At 42.2% G+C, this 21,289-nt stretch overlaps 1 protein-coding gene across 23 annotated transcripts in view; it reads right to left on the bottom strand.

Moving 5' to 3' along the window:
- Nucleotides 1-8,458: 8,458 nt before the first annotated feature.
- Nucleotides 8,459-21,289, bottom strand: part of TMCC1 (transmembrane and coiled-coil domain family 1) — a 163,088-nt gene continuing 150,257 nt past the window's right edge. For 16 of the 23 annotated variants that reach the window (XM_028479827.2, XM_024123837.3, XM_028479831.2 and 13 more), the window contains 2 exons: nt 12,115-12,250; nt 8,459-9,704 (listed from right to left, as the gene is read on the bottom strand). In XM_028479827.2, the coding sequence (XP_028335628.1) occupies nt 9,390-9,704; nt 12,115-12,250 (451 nt within the window). In that variant the 3' untranslated portion in view covers nt 8,459-9,389. Of the gene's footprint in view, nt 9,705-10,246; nt 10,398-11,220; nt 11,476-12,114; nt 12,251-19,538; nt 19,641-21,289 lie in introns of those variants that run through there. The other 7 variants (XR_008615873.1, XR_003677075.2, XR_008615874.1 and 4 more) reach the window with 7 other exon arrangements.

Here is a 21,289-nt window from a genome sequence, read left to right as displayed (position 1 = left end):
GAGCCCTCGTGCCACAACTACTGAAGCCCGCACACCTAGAGCCCGTGCTCTGCAACAAGAGAAGCCACCGCGATGAGAAGCCCGCACACCGCAACGAAGAGTAGCTCTCGCTCGCCACAACTAGAGAAAGCCCACGCGCAGCAACGAAGACCCAATGCAGCCAAAAAAAAAAAAAAAAAAAAAGAGTAAGAGCTTGCCAGGCAGATAAATAGGGTGGGGGGGTGTCACTGCAAGATGAGGGAAGAGCACATGCAAAGGAACAGAGAAGTGAAGCAGTACAAGGCAGGAAGGGAGGAGCGGGGGACACCTGCGTGAGGACTTGGGCTGAGTCCAAGGTCACATGACGAGTGGGAGGCCAGGCTTCCTTTCTTCCTTCCCTCTCTCTCTCCTTCCTCACTCTCGGCAGGCGGACTCTCAACCACTGCGCCACCAGGGAAGCCCTCCTTCCTCACTCTTTTTAAAAAAAAAATAAAATCTTGGTTTTAAGCAGAAATAGTCTCAAAGCTGCTAGATCAGCAGTCACAAAGTCCAAGCACATATCTTACTTATTGGTGGGGACTCATTCAGAATCCAGTTAACCTTACTTTGGATATAATTCTGACGAGTTGGGTTATATGGAATCCCAGCCCATAGTAGATGAGAAGCAGTTTTCAGTGGGGAAATGAAACGCTTTTAGGTAAGGCAAGCATAGTGGCAATAATGAAATGTGACAGCCACAGCCTGGGTTGGGAAGATATGGATAGGAAAGCTTCTGAAAAGAGATGTTAGTGTAAAAACACATAAAATGCAAATCAAGACCATGAGATACCACTTCACACCCACAGGATGGGAATAATTAAGAAGTCAGATGATGACAACTGCTGGTGAGGATGTGCAGACAGCTGGTAGGAATGTAAGATGCTTCAGCCACTTTGGAAACAGTCTGGTAGTTTCTCAAAAGGTTAAACATAGTTACTGTATGACCCAGCAATTCCACTCCCAGGTATATACCCAAGAGAAATGAGACAAAGGTCCATTCAAAAACTTGTACATGAATGTTCACAGCAACACTATTCATAATAGCTAAAAAAATGGAAACAACCCAAATATCCAACAACTGATGAATGGATAAAAATGTGTATCCATACAATGCAATATTATTTAGCAGTAAAAAAGAATGAGGTACTGAAACATGCTACCACATAGATGAACGTCGATAACATCCTAAGTGAAAAAAGCCAGTCACAAAGGACCACATATGATGTTATTCCAATTACATAAAACGTCCAGAATCGGCAAGCCTATAGATAGAAAGTAGATTAGTGGGGCTTCCCTGGTGGCGCAGTGGTTGGGAGTCCGCCTGCCGATGCAGGGGACGCGGGTTCGTGCCCCGGTCCGGGAGGATCCCACGTGCCGCGGAGCGGCTGGGCCCGTGAGCCACGTGCCGGGGAGCGGCTGGGCCCGTGAGCCGTGGCCGCTGAGCCTGAGCGTCTGCAGCCTGTGCTCCGCAACGGGAGAGGCCACAACAGTGAGAGGCCCGCGTACCACCAAAAAAAAAAAAAAAAAAAAAAGAAAGTAGATTAGTGGTTTCTTAGGGCTGGGAGAATAGGACGGTGACAGTTAATGGGTGGAGGGTTCCATTTTTAGGTGATGAAAATGGTCTGAAATTAGTGATGCTGGATGCACAACTGTCAGTAAACAAAAACCACCAAATAGAACACTTCAAACGACTGAATTGAATGGTATGTCATTAAAGCTGGTACTTTCAAAAAAGAGTAAGTACAGTAGTCTGGGTTGTTTTAGTGCAGGGGCAAACAGCATAACATTCCAATTATCCAAGTCAGTGTCTCTGGGCTGGCAACCTGGTCATGACGATTAAATGAATTTCAGCAGGAAGTGCTTCATTTATGTTCCGGAAGATACCTAATGAAAACACGTAAAAGAGAAAAAAAATGCTTCCAGTGCATAAAGAAGTGTGATTCAGGGTCCCTGAGTCCAAAGCCTGGCTTTGCCATCTACTAGTGAAACGACTTGCCCATTGGATAAGACCCAAACACCTATCTGAGTTTGTTTTCATCTGCAACATGGAAATTACACCATCTCCTCTTCCGAGCAACTGTAAGAATTAGCAGTAAAACAAGTGGCACTGTGCCTGGCACAGACTAGGGATTCAATATGTAGCAATTTTAAAATTCCACTTTTCAAAGAGCACCGATTATGCACCAGGCACCATTCCAGGCACTGAGGACACAGTCATGAACACAGCAACGTCCTTACCTGTGGTTAAGAAGTCACCAGTAAAATCTATTGTTAGCCCCTCAGCCCAGTGTATGTGCATCCATTAGCCAGCTTTTGTTCCCTATTGGCTGGGATGCTTTCGTCTGTTGTTTCTATGGTCAGAGTATCCTTGACACATACTGATTACTTTTTGGTCTTCCAAACCAACTCAAGAGACACAGAGCTGGCTACAGACAGCCCAAACTCTGGCTACTGGGTCCTTCATCAGGTAAGAACGAATGAGAGACACGATACAGTCTGAAGAGATTCAGATGAGTGAGACAGCTCCCTGTCCTCAAGGAATTCTCAGTCTATTAATAACAATAATTGAGACCATTTGTGGAGCCGGGTGAGGCACCGCACAATTATTTCATTTAATCCTCACAACCGCTCTCTAAGGTAGAGTGGTTCTTATAATTTATTTTCATAATGGTTTGCTGTACATTTTAATAGAGTCTCAATAACTACTGAAATGAAGTCTTCTAAAAGAATATTCCTTTGGACAGTTTAAGCATTCATTAAGACAGACGCCTGAATAAATTTGTAAGCACTCTTGTTGTAGAATTTAACGATTCTAATGCCAGAAGTGACACACATTTATATATATGAAGTAAACTCTGAGCTTCCTATACCCTCACTATACCCTCACCTCCCAGATCAAATGAAAAGTTTAAGCTCCTTCCATTATAGGATCAAAAGGCAAAAGATCAAATACCTTGGACAGCATTTCTCAACCAGCTAAGTGACTTGGATGACATGAAAAGAAGGCTACTGGTTCCTTCCAGAAGGGCTATAATTGTCTTTAAACACAGGATGGGTCACTACACCACTCGACACCTCACTGCAGCCACAGGGTAAACCTTCAGCATGGCATTCAGAATTTTTCCGCAACTATTTTTAACTTTGTCCCTGATTCACATGTTCTTCCAGGCACCCTCCCAGCCATCTGAGGCTCTGATCCATTGCCTGAACCACTCCCCTCGGCCTTTGTCACCTCCGCGGTTTTCCCAATACTGTTCCTTCAACTTGGAAGGCCCTCCTCACTCATCTTCACTCACCATAAACCCTCCTCCGTCCAGCTTTTCCCAACTGCCCGGTCAGAACTGCTCCCTCCTCTTCGCTCCCACACACGGCTTCCAGCTCTATTACAACACAGGTTCCTCTCCCCTTGACTGAGCACATCTCCACAGCCTGGTCTGGTACACAGAGTGGCTCTCAAATGCTGTAGGATGAATGAAGGGCTGAACTGAACAGGTGGTACCAGCTGCTGCAAGCCCACCGCCCCACGTCCTGTCTGGCACTGGGATGGCCATCTGACCACAAAGCCTAGAAATCCAGGGTGGCAAGAAAGCCCAACGGGTGGTCCAAACTTGGTCCAGAGCTCCTTCTAAGGCCATCCTAAAGCAAAAGATGTTCTATTACAGTCTGGCATGAGTAACACTGTCATCTCTTTTCCACCTCTCAAGGGACCTGTTATTTTCTTTTTAAAAAGTTTTGATTTTTTAAAGATACGCAAATACATTTGTATTAAGAGATTCATACTTTATAGGAGTCGAGCATGAAAGTCCTATTTCACCACCATTCCTCCCACTCCCTTCCCCAGAAGTAATTACTGGGGACAGTTTAATGTGGTTTCATTTCTATATACTTACATACATATATTTATGCAAACAAAACCATTTTGAACACAAATACACAATATACTATTTCACCACTTTTTTTTTTTTTTCCATTTAACGCACTGAATTTACACATGAGGCCGAACATTTTCTACTGAACGCTTATTGGTGATTCATTTCTTTTTCTGTGACTCTTTTGCCTATTTTCTACTTAGCTGACGGTTTTCTCGGTTTGTATGAACTCTTTGTGGACACCCATCTTTTGTTACGTACATTGCGCAGACCTATTTTCCATCACATTCATTTACCATTTCCTAACAGTATAACTTCGGGCAAGCCACTTAAGTTTCGTTTCCTCACCTAGACAATGAGGATGACAAGGCCTGTGTAAGACCCTGGGGAGAATTAAGCGAGAATTGCATTACAAGGACCAAACATGAAGCCCAGCATTCAGTAAGTACTCAATAAATGTTAGCTACTCTTCCTTACCTAGATTTGGGGTCACAAGTTGGCGAGGAGTTTAGTTTAGCTCACAGAGTTTTAAAGCACTACAGATGCACACTTCAGGTGAGGCCTGAGACATTTTCCAGTTGGCCACACACCCATCCCCTGCCTCCCCAGTCTGTTGTCTACACCACAGCTTCTCAGATTTATGTTCCCAGCCTTCCACTCTCCAAAGTTTTTAATGGATGACAATAAATCAGGCTTTCAAATTATCAGCTGCGGTCAGGGCTGTTCTGGGTGCCCACTGTGCACTGTGAAACTCTAGGACGTGTCATTCACAGTGTAGTTTTCTTACGGCCCCTTGGGAGTGGCCGGCGTACAACCTGCACATCTGTACATGGCAGCCTGGTCCACATTTCAAGAAGTTTAGGGCATTCTCACAGCGAGTTTAAAAGTTTTCACAAGCGGCATCTCTTATTTTCACATCACCCACAAGGTAGGATCAAGATGGGTGTGATATCTCTAGTTTATAGATGGGGTAGGAGGCACAGAACTAGTAAGCCAGAAGTGTGGCCTAAACATCTCGACATTCAGATTGGGGGTGTGAAGGACCAAGTCATGAGGACCCTGTTTGGTACCCTGTCAAAGGCAAGATTAGGGACTTCCCTGGTGGTCCAGTGGTTGAGACTCTGCGCTTCCACTGCAGGGGCCGCGGGTTCGATCCCTGGTCAGGGAACTCAGATCTTGCATGCCGCAGCGCGGCCAAAAAAAAAAAAAAATTACAAAAAGGCAAGATTAGAGCTTCTCGATTTCCAGAGACCTCCCAGAGATCATCAAAGAAAAGCCGTAATAGAAACTACTACATCTATACCAAAACCATAGCTGGAGTTAGGCTAGAAGATAACCCCTTTCATGAATGTAGAACTTCAAACCTCCTCTGTTTTGTAAAGTAAGTTTTTACACCCATCATAACATTGGTTTATTAACAAAGCCTTGTAACAATGGACAGGGATTATTATACCCATTGCGGGCATCAGATGCTGAATTTGGGGGGTACTGCCTCTCAAGAACTCCCTCCAAAGCACTAAAAGGCAGTCCTACCTACCAGCCTAAAGGAACTGTGGCAAAATGCCAGTCTGAAATGAAGTGTATACAATCCAGGGAGACGGTGACAGCTACCCAGCTATCAGCTATTGGTTACAGTTTTAAGGTACTGGCTAAACACACACACACACACACACACACACACACACACACACACACACACACACACACACAAAGTTTCTAATGCACAAACTAGTGGAAAGTTTTCAGACTGACAAGCTTGTCACCGGAACTGAATATGCAAAAATAATGAGCAAAACAAACCCGAGTCCAACCACCTCGTTATTAGCTGAGGTCTTTATTTCAATTTGTATGTACAGTAAAAGTGCTGCTGAGAATCTGCAGCAACCAGACAAAACAAAAATGTAATTCTCTCTCAACAATTAGCAGCTTAAGATCTATCAACTACAGTGTTAATGTTCACACGTTCACAAGTGTCATTTCTGTACTTTTCAATTCGTGCGAGTGAGTTTTTATTCTTACACACTTTGATAAAACACACTTACAGTCTAGTAGTCAATCCTACTGAGGGCATCACCCAGCATACACGACACACAGACAGAAATGTTAACTCTTAGAGCCACGTTCAAAATCCCCAGCTTCACGTGGGGGTGGGAACCATAATTTTACCTGTGTCAGTTTTTTGATAATATTTGGTTTTGTTTTGGATGCACATTTTCCGAGGATGAAAGGCAGCTCCTCACTGGAACTCACTTCGAATTCAGCATTTCATCTGACTGTACCTCAAAGGAATATGAAATCAGAAACAAAACCAAATACAGCGAAGACCCCATGAAAATTATGCGCATTGTTACAACATGGCTAGCAAGGAAGGCTTGATCTGAGTTTTTCTTCGTATCAGATTTTTACCTCAATTGGGTGGAGGGGGTACAGGGGAGAGAGAAAACCCTACCCAGTCAGGGAAGTGTAAAATTTAACCCACTTTTGCTTCTTAAGGAGCCAGTGGAATAGAAAGCCTTCCTTGCTAGGATGCACTGAATACCTTTCCAAAGAACTGAAATTGGAGCAGACAGAAGTGCCGTTCAACCATCATAAAAAAAGGTAAATGTTAGTCACCCTACAACCTGAACAGAGTCACCCAGGCTACCACAGTCAGCCTCACACACCAGCACTAACCAGTAACCCAGGAATGCTTCATTTCAAACGGAATGCATGTAGTCTTTAAAAGAGAAGAAGCATTAGAGTGATAAGTTTCCATCCACAGAACTGTTAAACCATTAGAGCGAGGTTATAGAAGAGCTTTGAATAGATAAGAGAACCCAAGAACAGCCACAATGCCAAGAAGCTCAAAGGCAACAGGTATAGGCAGCACGAAGTGGAAGGAAGGCGAGAAAATAGATGCACGGTTACAAACAGCATTAAATGCAGACAACTGTTGGACCTGGTGAATAATCAACGGACAAGAGATCTAGAAAGCCATTACCGTGCCTGACCTATCCTGGAGGTCCTTCCGAGGACATTTTGAGAATAGAGGATGGACAGTCAGCGCGGGCCTGTTTGGCTGGGAGCTCAGGGGGCTTTCCAGAGGTGAAAACCTTCCTTTGACAGAAACTGTCCCAAGGCAAATGGGAACAATTTCAATCCATCTAGCCAGTGACTTCCAGTGCCCACAATACTTTGTAGCCTCTACACAGTTCAGGGGACTCAGAAGTTCTGTCTTAGAAAAACTGGAGGATTGTGGCTAGAGCATCTTTCTAATAACTTTGTGGGACTGTCTTTCCCTCACTAAAGCAAAAAATTAGGAAAAACTGTGCTAGTTCGACAAGGTCATGGTGTCCTTTGGCACCTCTGCCTAAAGTCACTGCAATATCTTTAGGCAAAGTTAACATTGTAAATACATAGGCTTGCGAACAATTTGTTTTTGGCCTGAACATAAATTGGTTCCAATTATTTTTTAAAAGAAAAATCACCCCTGTGGAGGCTGCTCTGGGCACTGATTTTGAGAGGTCAACAGAGCTAACAGGTGTACTACAATCATTGGGGGATGAAGATAGGGGTACCTGAGTTAAAATATGAAAATGATTATGGAAACAACATGCTGTTTCTGAGAAGGCCAGCCTGCCAAGCCACAGGAGGCTGGAGCTGTCATGTCAGCCATCCTCTCAGAGAGACAGGCAGTGTTAACCTAGTTCCAGAAGAATTTCCTGGTATAGGGGAGATGGGCAGAGCATGCTTTGCTACTCTTTTCAGGGCAAAGTATGTGCCCCTTGCTCATCACCTGGTTGCACAGAACAGAGGCCAAGAGGGAACAGCATTTGTGATTCAATACTATGAATACGAAAAGGTCGGCCAAGCTTTCTAGATAGGCTCTAAAAGCCCAAGTTCCACCAGGATGGTAGAACTGGTTATAGGATGGGGAAGAAGGCTCAGTCCATTTTTCTAAACTGTCTATAAAGGTCCATTGAGCATAGTTATGTGAATAAGTCAGTCTAGATGAAGAGGACGCTGACAACATTTTATACCCCAAACTTGAGTCCTTCTAACCTGACATTTCCTTCTCTGCTCTTTAGAGAGAAATCACCTTCAGTTGATTCTCTCGGGCAGAGAGAATAAAGCTTTGAAATTAAAGATGCTGGGGCCAAAATGCAGGCAGAAGATTCCATATCACTTTGGTTTCAGTAATTAGGGGGTGTTAAAAAATAAACTAAGAAAACACAAGGAATTATTTACGACTCTCATAGTACAGTCTCAATTTTTCCTACAGATAATCCCAGCCCAAAGTCACTGGGTAAACATACTGTTGGGGCAAAAAAAGTCTCTACCTTATCATGCTGGTTTGTGGAAACAGCCTCCCCCTCTCCCTGCGCACCCCTTTCCTCTCCAACCAAGCCAAGCCCATAAAGTGGTGGTGTGGGGTGGCAGGACACCAAAAAGCAGTAGCAGCAGCCAGAGGGTGGAGCTTAAGCTGGGTCTCAAAACAAGGGTGTCAGAGGGTGGCATTTACAGCAAGTGTTCCTTTACTCAAATTGTTTCAAGACAAGAGGGAGCAGCACACTTAAATATCCACACATTTCTTCATTTAAAAACATCACTTCTTTATTTCAAAGGAAAAAATAAAAGACCCTCCCAACCCTTTCCAAAAAAACCCAATAATAATAATAACAATAATAAAAAATCCTATTAGAAACCATAAGGAAGCACTGAGAGTTTGAGTATTACATTCTTCAAGTATGCTGTTCAGATTTTTTTTTTAAATTGGTGACTATACACATATTTAAAAAAAACCTTAAAAGTGCGGCCATGGGATTTGCTTAAAGTTAAGTATTTAGAGGGCTACTTCAAAATACTGTAGTAGGACTGTGCAGTGATCCTTTGGGGCATGATGCTCTCACTTGTGTATCCTAGCAAAGGTTAAGGGACCAGGTTCAAAAGTGATCATACTTCCAGGGTTACCATGAGTGGCCAGCTTGGGTGAGAAAGCCAGGGAGATCCATGTGTTCTTCCACGGACAAGGAAAATCCACCCCGAATCCAGAAATTCAGACATGGAATGTGGTAGGACTTCACAGTAAAGTTAGTCTGGGAGGGGGGAGAGGTGGTGAGCCCAGACAAGGCAGGGTGTTAGGTTTAACTGGTTTCCCTAATCAGGTTTTCGCATCTTTTTAGTGGATTTTAGTGCAGTCCTTCAAGCCACAATTTAGAATGCCCTTCAGTGTGCTCCAGATTGTTGGTTCATGTTAAAGGACTGTTTGAGATCTGCATCCCAAGGAAAATCATGCTACATAAAAATGATCCAAGATTTTTGCCCAAAAAACTTCTTGGATAAAATCTAAAAAATACTATTGCAATTGTGTCTTTTGAAGAAAAAAACGTTATTCTAAATGTAAACAGATTCACTCAACTCTTTTGTTGTTGTAGAAAACTTCAGAGTAGGTAAGTTGCTGTCTAATTCTTCGCCGCATGCACTCGCCAGAGGGTAGGGGAGCACTGCCTTCTGGTGCCAGCATCATCTGGAGGAGGAAAAGAACCGTTCCACGTAGCTGAAGAGGGCATCCCAGTGCTTCCAGAGAAAGGCAATGAAAACCACAAGGAATAAAGTGCTGAACGTCCTGTTGCGAGTCTTCATGAGGGGAACCACGCAGTTGGCTACCGTGGAGACAAAGACCAGGAGGACTGCCATGACCGCCAGGAGGATGTTGATGAGTTTGCCCAGCAGGTTCCGGGCAGTGGCATTCTCCAGCCCTTCCAGCTGTACCACCTGCTGCTGCTGCTGCTGCAACTCCATCTTGGAGATGCGGGTCTGGCACGCCTCCAGGGCCTCCTGTGGGCCAGACAGGGAAGAGTTAAGCTTTCTACTCACAAGCACTCTGAGTGGCTGACATGCCCCTTGGGCAAGACAGATGCATCTTGAGCCACGCCAATGATTTAAAATATGCTAGAGTCTTGAACGTGAGAGGCCAAATGCATAACTCACAATTCAAGTAACTATTATTCACCTAAACTGCCTTCCGTTGCATTCCTGTGGGACAGCTCACAGGAAGCAGTTGCCACAATTAGATCTGGTCTTGAATATTTTAATAACAAGATCTCAAATATATGACTGTGTTTCTCTTTTTTTCCATTTAAAAATTATTAAGTTGCACAGGACACACATAATCGTTCAACATAAAAACATTTCAGATAGGACACAAAGGCAGTCTCTCTTGGTATTTTCCTCAGTTCCAGTCCCTGCCCTTGACGTAACTCTGTCAATTTGGTGTGTGTTCATCCTTTCACCCGTGTTTAAGTCTATACACATATGTCCCTAGGGATATGCATGGAATTATTTAAAAATTGTCTGCCTTAATGAAAATAGTATCATACCCCCGGACTGATCTACAGCTTGCTTTTTTCACTTGACAGCGAGTCCTGGAGATCTCTCCGTGTCAACGCGTAGAGGCCCACCTAGTTCTTTTTAACGGCGACCTAGCATTTATAGCTTGGATATGTCACAGTTTATTCAGCCAGTTCCCTACTGGAGAGACATAGGTTATTTCCAACTTTCCCACTATACGATGGAGAGGTGAACATCCTGTAGACATCCCTGTACACACTACTTGGTGTTTTTCAAGTTAAATAACTCCCTGACATCAGGGGAAAGGGCTCCCTGCTCTGTCTTCTTAAGAAGAGTTGATCTCTGTGAAGAGGACAGACACTATGCCCAAACATTTGACCAAACATTTCAAGTGATCTGCTCCTCTCAAGGCCATAATCTTCACCATGAGTTTATATAAAATTTACCACAACACTCAGAGGACAGAACCTATTTCCTTAGCAATGGTCAGATACCCTCCAAAGCTCAGCAGTGGTGGGAGCCCTGGGTTTTTCTGATCTTGGTTTCAGTGGGCCCTGGTTTCCTGGGCTTTGAGGTAAAGGCTAGGCAACTTCAGACTGAAGCTAAGCTAGAGAGTGGACATACAACAGATACATTCCAGCCCAGAATGACCTTGGGGAAAAAAACTAAAACGTAAGCAGAATTCCGGGGCATGGAGAAGATGGCATCTGGGCAAATGATCTAGACATTCCCTTGATTCTTTGTAATGCAAGTTTCCTGGACCACTTCCCTTCTCTAAGACTAGTTTATTTCAAGATGCTTTCATGTGAAACCACCAACTGTTTTCTTCGAAAATATCTCCCAAATGGGATGAGAAAAAGTTAAATATTGTATTTTCCCAGAGATTAAACTAGAGGAGTATTAGCCTTAAACATTATTGCCTCATGTGTTATTCTTGTAAACTGCCTGGCAATGCACCTGTAAAAGGTTTGGATTTGGCAGCTAGCACAAAAGCCCCCTTTACCGTAGAAGAAGATAGGTCAGATGGCCCTGAGACATGTCACAGCAGCTCCTGAAGCAGCAACGAACAGACGTAACACACGTGCTTTTCCATATACTGAGACAACTGTGATCCTAAGAAGCACCTCCTAAGAACGCAAGCAAGCATACCACCTCCAAATGGCACAGACTTTGGGGAAGAGCACCTCATCTGAAGAGCAGGTGTATTACACTTGGTATAAGCTTCTCAATATTCTACCCTCTCCATCCTTTCTTCCCCCTAAACATTTTTTAAATTGTGGTAAAATACACATAACATAAAATTTACCACTTTAATCATCTTAAGGTGTTTAATTCAGAAGCATTTAGTAAATTCACAATGTTATGTAATCATCACTACTATTAAATTCCAGAACATTTTCATCATCCCCAAAATAAACCCCTACCTTTTACCTATCACTCCCTTCCCCCTTCCCTTAGTTTCTGGCAACCACTAATCTACTTTCTCTCTCCACAGATTTGCTTATTCTAGACATTTCTTATAGATGGAATCATACACTATGTGGCCTTTTGTGACTGGCTCCTTTCACTGAGCGTAAGGTTTCAAGGTGTATCCATATTGTAGCATGTATCAGTACTTCATTCCTTTTTTTCTTTTTTTATTGTGGTAAAATACATATAACATAAAATTTACCATCTTAACTATTTTTAAGTGTACAGTTCAGTGGTATTAAACATTCATAATGTTGTGCAACCATCACCACCATTTATCTCCATAGCTCTTTCATCTTATAAAACTGAAACTCTGGACCCATTCAACAATAACCCACCCCCCATCCCCCTAATCCCTTAGCCCCTGGAAACCAACATTCCACTTTCTGTTAGCCTTTTGCTTTTACACCTGAACCTTCATGCTAACCTGGATGTCCCGAGCCCGTTCATAGGACTGATATGCAATTTTCTCTTCCATGCTGGCCAATTCCTGCTTCAAGTTCAAGATTTCATTCTGGTGGAGCTCTGTTAGGTCATTTAGTTGTTCTTCTAATCGTTCACATCTAAGAAGGGGGAAAAGTTAAATTTTTTATGCATTCTGTATTTTTCTTGGTATTATTCACAGCCAAGCCCCAAAATCCATTCTGCAAAGGAAGAAAATAAAAGCACAAAGAAAGTAAGTGAGTGGCCTGAGGTAACAGGGCATGCTAGTGGGTACAGCTCTTAGTCCCTGGAATGGACAGCTTGTCACAAGGCCATATCATAGCAGCAACATGGCTCTTCCACATCTCTCAACACACGGTATTTGTAGCGAGGCCAGCAGCCCTGATTAGCTTTGAGCGTACCCATTATAAACGAGGCAGATTTTATTCTGCTCTGAGCAGTATATGGGAGAGGCAAAAACTACGGCAACATTAAGCAGGTCTTATCAGAAGATAAACAGCACATAAATGGAAAGTGACCTTCTGGCAATCACCAGTAGCTTATTCCAACACCGGGCAGGTCACTCACCTGGATGTTCATTATTCAGAGCCCATCATCACTATAGCCAAGCACAGTGTCTGTGACAGTGTCAACAGATATTTACTGAGAGCCTGCTGTGTGCCCAGTATGTTCAAAGTGCTGCGAACACTGTGGTAATAAGCAAGACAGAACGCCTGCCCTCAGTTTACGTTCTGCAGTGGGGGTGGAAGGCAGGAAAACCAAGACGACTGCAGGCATGGATAAGTAAACCAGGAAAGATCAGTACGGGCATATGGCAGAGTGCCCAGCGGCTGACGAAGCTGGAATGGTCAGGGAAGGCCCCCCCCCCAACCCCCCCCCCACCCCCCGTTCAATGCTCTAAACAATGAGAGCTGAAACCTGAGTGATGACATGAATAAGCCCCGTGAAGTTGTGAGGGGAAGAGTATCTTAAAGCAGAAGGAATTGCAAGTATAAAGTTCTCAAGATGGGAATTAGCTTGGTAGGTTTTAGGGACAGGAAGTAGGGACAGTGTGGCTGCAGCTGAGTAAAAAAACTGTGAGAATGCAGGGAGATAAGGTTCCTCAGGAGGAGGGATCATTTTGTTCATCTTGCACCTCTAGCATTTAGGACTACATATGAAAAGGTTTATTCTACATAAAGATGGGACCTGGGCAGGGCATCTCAGGACCAGTAGGATTAGAACAGTTTTAAAGGAGGAGATCAGAGATTCCTGGTGGAAAAAGAACACAGGTAAAGGACAGGAGGTGGAAATGTATAGGCTAACTGGAATAGTAGACCTAAGTAGGAGAAAAAAAAAGGAAATCTGCCCGTAAAAGGTAGGTAGGGGAGTGGGGATTCTGGAATAGACAGTACAAGGGCCCAAAGCACACTGCTTGGGCTGGGGTGGCGGGGGGTTTGGTGACATGATGAACACGGTGTTTTAAGAAACTGGGTTGTCTGCTAGTGGTGAAGCTTGGGGCAGGCTGTGGGTGGAGTTCAAGGAACCAAAAAAGGAGCTAAGTAGGTAGGAGAAAGGTTGATGACTACACATTAAGAAGCCTAGAAAGGGAAGAATAAACACAGGTCTAGCTGAGGGCGACTAGAATGGAAGCGTCTCAGTCAGAGGGCTCATCCCAACAGAAGAATACATACAGTTGGGGTTCCACATCCTGCAGGTTCCACCAACCTCGGCACGAAAATACTTGAAAAAAAAAAATTCCACCAAGTTCCAAAATGCAAAACTTGAGTTTGCTGCGCGCCAGCAAATATTTACATAGCTCTTCCATTGTATTAGGTATTATATGTACTCTAGGGGTGATTTAAAGTATGTGGGAGGATGTGCACAGGTTATATAAGGGATTTGAGCATCTCCATCCGTGGGGGTGGAGTAGGGGGAATGTGTGTCCCGGAACCAATGCCCCGCAGATGCTACCGCTGAGTGCTGCTCAGGCAAAGCACACACCTGACACTAGCATGTGAGTCTCAGCAGACTTCTTACTGAAAAAATAAAAATGTCAGAACAAACTCAAACATTTAAAACTACCCTCCCTTTTCCTCTTGTTTTTAACCACATGTATAGTACACAGTCTTTTAAGGAATACATGGAAGTTCTCTGTTCAAGGTAAGTTTTATGTGGCGGCACCACCAACATTCTCCCTTCTAATAATTGTATAATGAATAATTATATCCATTTATATCCTAAACTCCATTCCTTCTCTATGAAACAAGGATTTAAAAAAAGGTGCAGCTGACCCTTTTTACTATGTTACTGAATCCTATTTAGTTCTCCTGTGTCCTTGATAAGAATCTTTGTGCTGCTTTCTCTCCCACTGAAACTGTCACTAAAGTGACTGAACAATTGATCAGAAAGGTTTCCACTTTTTGTCCGTAACTAGGGCAGATTCTCTGTGACTCTGCCTTTTCACTTTATCTGTGACCCTGGGCATGCTCAGAAACAGATGCCACCTCTGGAGCTGATTTTCCACCAAATTTTAAGTTCAACAAATGCCACAAGATTATGTTAATATATTGTCTTTTTATGATTGTCCTATTAAGCTGTCTGTGGTGTTTTCAGTGTTTGATGATTTCATTATTCTTTCTCCTCACCACAGAGGGGCTAGAGACTTTTAAAAAGTGGTGTTCCATTGTGTCAGTCCCTTGGGATTTAAGGGAACGGCTGGGCCTGGCAGCAAAGAACTGTCCTAAGCTAAGGATTGATGTGGGGTGGCAGGGAGGGGAGCCTGGCGGTAGTGGCAACCAGCCTGCATGCTGATGAAAGCAGACCCAGATGACATCTTTGGCATGCGTTCCATAGGCTACCACCTCAACCCCTTAGCCTACAAATTGTATAGTCTTTCAGGCCTTTCAGGAATGTTGGAGAATCTTATTTGATATTAAACATGGCTCACAAATACCATTAGAACAGATTAAAAAGTAATAGCAGCAGCTACCATTTATTCAGTGCCTACTACGTAAATTTACTTCCACAAGCCCAAGAAGGTAGTAGGTATTATCTTCACTTTACAGATGAGGAAGCTGTAGCTCAGAGAGGTAAAGAGACTTGCCCAAGGGCACACAGAAATTAAGCAGGGGAACAAAGATTTGAATCCAGGTTGGTTTGACTTTAAAGCCAAAGTTCTTAACCTCTGTGCTATGATGCCACTTTGAAACAATTCAAGAAGCCCAGATAGACAAATTCCCTTCATAAGTAAGAAATGTGAGTCAGGTCTAAAGCTGATCCAAATCACATAGCCACAAAGGGGCCTGGACAGTACTACACTGACATGATGGTTTGAAGCTTTACGTCAAGGTGGAGTCAATGGGAGGAGGAGGGTCATAAAAAGATTACGGACCTAGAATAAGAAAGAAAATAATAACAAGTGTCGGGTGAGGATGTGGAGATTTTCGAACCCTGGTATACCGCTGGTGCAACTGTTTTGGAAAACAAATTTGGCAGCTCCTCAAAGAGCTAAACATAGAGTTACCATATGCTTCAGAAATCCCACTCCAGGTATACACCAAAGTGAAATGAAGACTTATTTCCACTCAAAATTTGTACAAAAATGTTCATAGGAGCATTATTTATAATGGCCCCAAAGTGGAAACAACTATCAACTGGTGAGTGGATATATAAAGTGTGGTCTATTCATACAATGCAGTATCATTTGGAAAGAAAAAGAAATGAAGTAATGACACTTGCTACAATATGGATGAGCCTCGAAAATACTATGTTAAGTGAAGGATGCCAGGAAGAAAGACCTGAAAATTGTATGATTCCATGTATATGAAACATTCAAAATAGGCAAATCTATAGAGACAGAAAGATTAATGGTTGCCAGGGGCTGGGGCAGAACTGAGAAGATTGGAGACTGATGAAAATGTCCTAAATAGATTATGGTGATGGGTGCATATATCTATGAATATACTAAAACTATTGATTTGCGTACCTCAATAAAGCTGTTAAGAAAGATTATGGATGCCTGCAGTTTACTTTGAAATGCGTCAAAAAAAATATAACACATAAAGGATGGATAGATGGAAAGATATACAATAAGACAATATTGTAAAATGTAGAATCTAAGAGTTGGGTGTATGGATGTTCACTGTACAATTTTTTTCAAGTCTGCAGTGTGTTTGAAAATTTTACAATAAACATTGGGAAAAAATGATTATAGGTGTTATAGCCAGGAGCACTTGGGTTTGATTCCTGGTTCTACCTCTCAAAGTTGCATACCAAGTTCCTTCATCTATAAACTGAGGGTAATAATCTCTACCTTGTATATTCGAGTACACAGGAGGTGTTAAAAAATGTCTCTCTCCTTTCCATCTTCACAGTCTACTAAGAACACACTGGTCCTTTCGAAAATGTTTCACGTGAGTATGTGCTCCCTGAAAGGAATTCATGGGCAATTTGAAAACCTTTTTAACTAACCAAGTATTTCCTGTGGTGACTGACTCATGGCCTTAGTCTCATCTTAGGCTCATCAGCAGTCCACATCACTGTGCTAACTACAAAATAAATCCACTATCTCACACCCTGTTTTACATGTCTCTAAGATGATCACTATTTCACGTACCTCCCCCTTCCCCTTTAGAGTTGTTAAAATCAGTAGGTTACAAAGAGAAATACACCACAAACAAAGTATTGTTTGAAAGATAAAAATAAGTTCCCTGACTATAAAGAATCTTAAATTCTAGGGATTAGAAAAAGCCTACTTAAATCTCTTTCCATCAAGGAACTATTTCTACAACATCCCTGACAAGCAATCTCTCTGTGAACACCTTTAGTGGCAGGGTATCCTTTTTCTTAAGGCAGTTGTTTTCACTGCTAGATAGATACAGCTATCCATCTAAACCTGAACGAAAACCTAGCGACTCATAACTCTCACCTCAAGCCCCCTCTCCCATCTACATTACCTGTGATACCTGCATTCAGCAATAGGAGATAGTTCCCTATGGATTTCCACAGAATTAATCCCTAAAGTCCTGACCGTGCTCGCATCTGTATCATTTTTGAACTCAGTCTGCTGACTGGTTTCTTTCAACTCACTCTCTCTCTTGCCTCATGTTATTTCTAAAGATAAGCCTGTCTTCTATTCCACTGTCTTCATCCTGGGTGAAGACACAGAAGGCAGGAGGTAAGGGCAAGGCCACTCAGAGCTCAGAGTCTGCTGTTAGAGAGTATCTCAGCCCCTAAGCCTGGTAACTGTCCTTGCTAGGGTGATATACATTTTGTTGTATATCATAAAAGGTCAGGTGAGAAGAAGAAAGAATAAGTCAGTCTATTTTGTAATTTTTGCCTAGGGCTCAGGAGTTTCACGCATAAACCTCTAATTGAAAAGCAAAATCGCATTTGCATTTGTGTTTTATTTATCCTAATGCTCTTGTGAGCATCCATCAATTTAAGGGGACAGGAATAAAGTGAACAGAAACTTGCCAGGTGGCAAGTGACAGGCAGATTAGGGTATAAGAAATGTTTTTTCTCCCAAACTTTTAACACTCTAACATTCCTTTGAAATGCAACCCTTGAATCCTATAGTCTCTTCCAGAATTTTAGATCCAAATTGATGTAGACATTAAGAATTTTCAATATATATAATTTTAAGTCCCCACTTAATTAGATTTACCAACACGCTTTATTGATTTCTTTCACCAATAGTGTGAGTCCATGTTCTTTCTTCTCGAAATATATCCTGTAGTATTTCTTTCAGCAAGGTTTTATAAGAGGTAATTTTTATCTACATGAGTCTGAAAGTGTCTTGATTTTATCCTCTTCCTTGAATAATAAAATCAGGTGGACAGAGCAGCCTACATGTAGTTATTCTTCCCTAGCACCTGGAAGGTATCATTCTGTTGTTCTCTGGCAGTATAATGTCTCATTTATTTCGTCTGTTTCACACTGGGTTTCTTTCATCAACTAGATTTCCTTGTGACATTTGCAGCTTTTGTTTGAGAGTATTTTATGGAGTTCCCTCCTGCATGTATCTCTTTCAGGTTCCTTTTTGGGCTGTTTCATGGCTTTGGGTTGTGACAAAACATGTTTTGGATACTTACACCTATGAACAGCTAAGATGATTTATTAAATAACACCTGAGGCTGCCCCTCAGATTTTTTAACCCATTTGTGAAAGGAGAAATTCTATAATTATTTAACACTATGCATGAGTATGTAATACTATATATAAATAATGGAGTACCTGCCAAAGTCCTCAGCACTTGTTTCTAACTCTTGAAGCTTATAAACCAATGTCTGTCATAGAATGGTCATTAACATGTCACAGGTTCTGGAAACCATTTTAGGACCGAATTTTGTTCACTCCACATTATATCTAAAGGCTCTCCACCTTCACTGCTTCTGCTTTGCACCTTCTTTTGACTTAGAGATGTTTTTATGCTGTGTTATGCAGTTTGTACCAGCCGATGTTATCAGCTCATCCAGGTTTTGGACTCAAATCCTGGCTCTGCAACACACTGGTGTGAGTGACCCTGTTCATCTGTTAAGAAGAAATCTATCTACTCCAAAGGGCAACTGTGTGGATTACATAGGAGGTAGATGTCTGGCAAAAAGGGTACAACCCCTAGGTGAGGTGGTTCAAAGGCACCGCTTGTCGACTGCCATGTGATCCCAAGTACTACTATATGGCTCCACTGTTCACGGCTAGCAGGTCCTGATTTTTTCCTCGAATCCTTCATTTCTTCATCTATCTCCACATTCTCAATTTCATATATTCTGGAGTTTTCATTGTTTCCAGTATATTCATGTTGTTTTTTCTATGACATCACACAAATGGGTTTACTGGGCACACATTCTGTCCTTCTCAACTCTGGGCACAAGCCTCTTCTTACTTCCTCACCAGGAGGGCCAGCACAAGCATACAAATGGCTCCTGCCATTATCTGGCTCAAGTCTGCCAGATAATTCAACTAGTTCCATTCACGGGCCTGTTCCAAGCTGTCCTTTAAATTGATAAAAACCTCCTATCTACCTTCCTTTCATGGCATGTGTTTTGTATGTGTGTGAGGGAAAGTCTCTTAAATAAATTTTATCTGATCTTTGCAAATCTTCAGAAACAGTTGAGTAGAAAGTGCTAATCCTTACCAGGGATTACCATACCCTTGTAGAAAATGAAGTCTTTCAGAAGTTGAACAATTTACTCACAGTTACACGGGAATTAACAGCAAGATCTCCTCAAGCTGAGTCTTCCTAAATGGGAAAAATGTAACTATTCGCTCCCAAAGATAGCACTTTATTAGCAAATAGTTAAATAGTAAAGTAGCATTTCGGTAAATAAAATGAGCTCCATTTTCCCACAGATGAAACACAAACAAGTTAGGAGACTTGCTGAGGTGACACAAAGCTGCAGAACTCAGGGGTGAAGCAAAACTCACAAAGGGTTCAGATGAAACAGCCCCATTAATTCATCCACTAATGACTACCAGCATTTACTTCCCTCTTCAAGTCATAAGAATTACCTGGAGAATGATGGCTTTCTGAAAGAACAGAAAAGTTGAAGCTGTTATTGTGTAGCTGTAACCCTATTACACTCACACAAACAGTTGTGTTTGGGTTACCATAGTAAGCACCTCCAATCTGCAGGAAACATCAGGGAGGAGACTGAGAAAGCCATAAAATTTGAGGCTTTTGCAAAACATGATGAACAAAGAGGTTGGCAAGATGCCCCTGGTGTCCTGCAATGCAGTCTTCTGGGTTGCCTCAGTACCCTAAAAAAACTGTACTGGCTTGTCATTATTAAAACACTTTCCCTAATTTTTTCACCTGGGTCACGGAAGTTTGTTCCTCAGCTCTTTTCACAACCTCAAGACCTGCAAACCGAAAGCACAAACCTGACCATGCTCAGCAATTTCCAATCAAACTTTTCAGTGCTATCAGCCTGAGTGGCTTATATAATCCACGTGTGAAATTACGGTCTGCAAACAGGCTAACACAAAGAGCCCAGTGAAAATGATGTGGTGTTATCTGGGGTGGAGGAGTGTGTGTGGTGGATGAATTTAGGGTTCAATCTAACCTACTTAATCATTGTAAGCATCAAAACATCAGCACCAAAAACAACAAGAACAATGACAGCTACCCGGCCCACTACACCTTTTCATGTGAAGAGTCTGCCTCGGAGGAACTCAAATTCATGAAGACATTTCTCCATTAATCCTCACTTCCTTCCTCTCTGGGACATACTTCAAATTATAATTAAGAAATGGAAGACTGAGAAAAATGCTGCAACTTTCCGCTGTTAGTGAGGTGCAGGGAGGGTCTGAAGTGCTTGGTTCACGCTACCTGTTTTTTAGATTTGTTTTCTTGTTGTCTTTTAACAACCCCCCCACCCATTAGTCAAACGCAAAATCTGAATAACAAAAGGAAGAAAATACTTCCCACCAACTTCCCACTCCTCCCATTTTTAATATTATAAACTCCTTTGCTCACTTTACTTTCTAGTGTTTACTTCCTGTCTAAATTCTAAAATGGAGAAGCCAGATACCTAGGGAATTCATAGAAAGAACACCTCCATCCTCTCAAATATTAACACCAAACCAGCAAAGGGAAAAAAGGGAAAGTAAATTGTGTAACAGCCTTTCATATGTGATTTTTTAAAATCAAGAACTCCCTGTAAGGGATTTTAACCCCTTCATAAGACACTAATTAAAACTCTCTGGACATGAAGGGGGGGTGTTCTTGATCCTACTAGTACATGATTTTGACTGGCACATGCTTTTCACGTCATTCCATCTGGAACAAAAAGTAGCCTGAGATTAATAATCACATTTTGAGACTTTTTACTTAAAGGTCCTTCCTCAATCATTACAACTCAAAGGGAACGTAGACAGCTAAATATGATTTGAGCTTAACTATTAGTAAACAGAAAGCTTGAACACTGTGAGATCTTTTTAAAAAAAGTAGGTTATATTATATTTGGGCAGGTCAAATTCTTCCCCCAGAAGCAAAACCTGCTCTATCTACAAAGTATTAAAACACATCCAGATTTTGTTGTAGGTTTACAATTCATAAGTGAATATAGGTCTTGGAAAGTGAAAATTCCAAATGGTCTTAGAAACTGATCCAATTTCATCCACTGGATGAGTCAACACAGTAGTCACCTTCCTAGATCCAAGATAAGCCAGGGCTC

This window comes from Physeter macrocephalus, chromosome 18, assembly GCF_002837175.3.
Source record: "Physeter macrocephalus isolate SW-GA chromosome 18, ASM283717v5, whole genome shotgun sequence".
Lineage (NCBI taxonomy): Eukaryota > Metazoa > Chordata > Mammalia > Artiodactyla > Physeteridae > Physeter > Physeter macrocephalus.
This window is presented reverse-complemented; position numbering and strand designations above follow the sequence as displayed.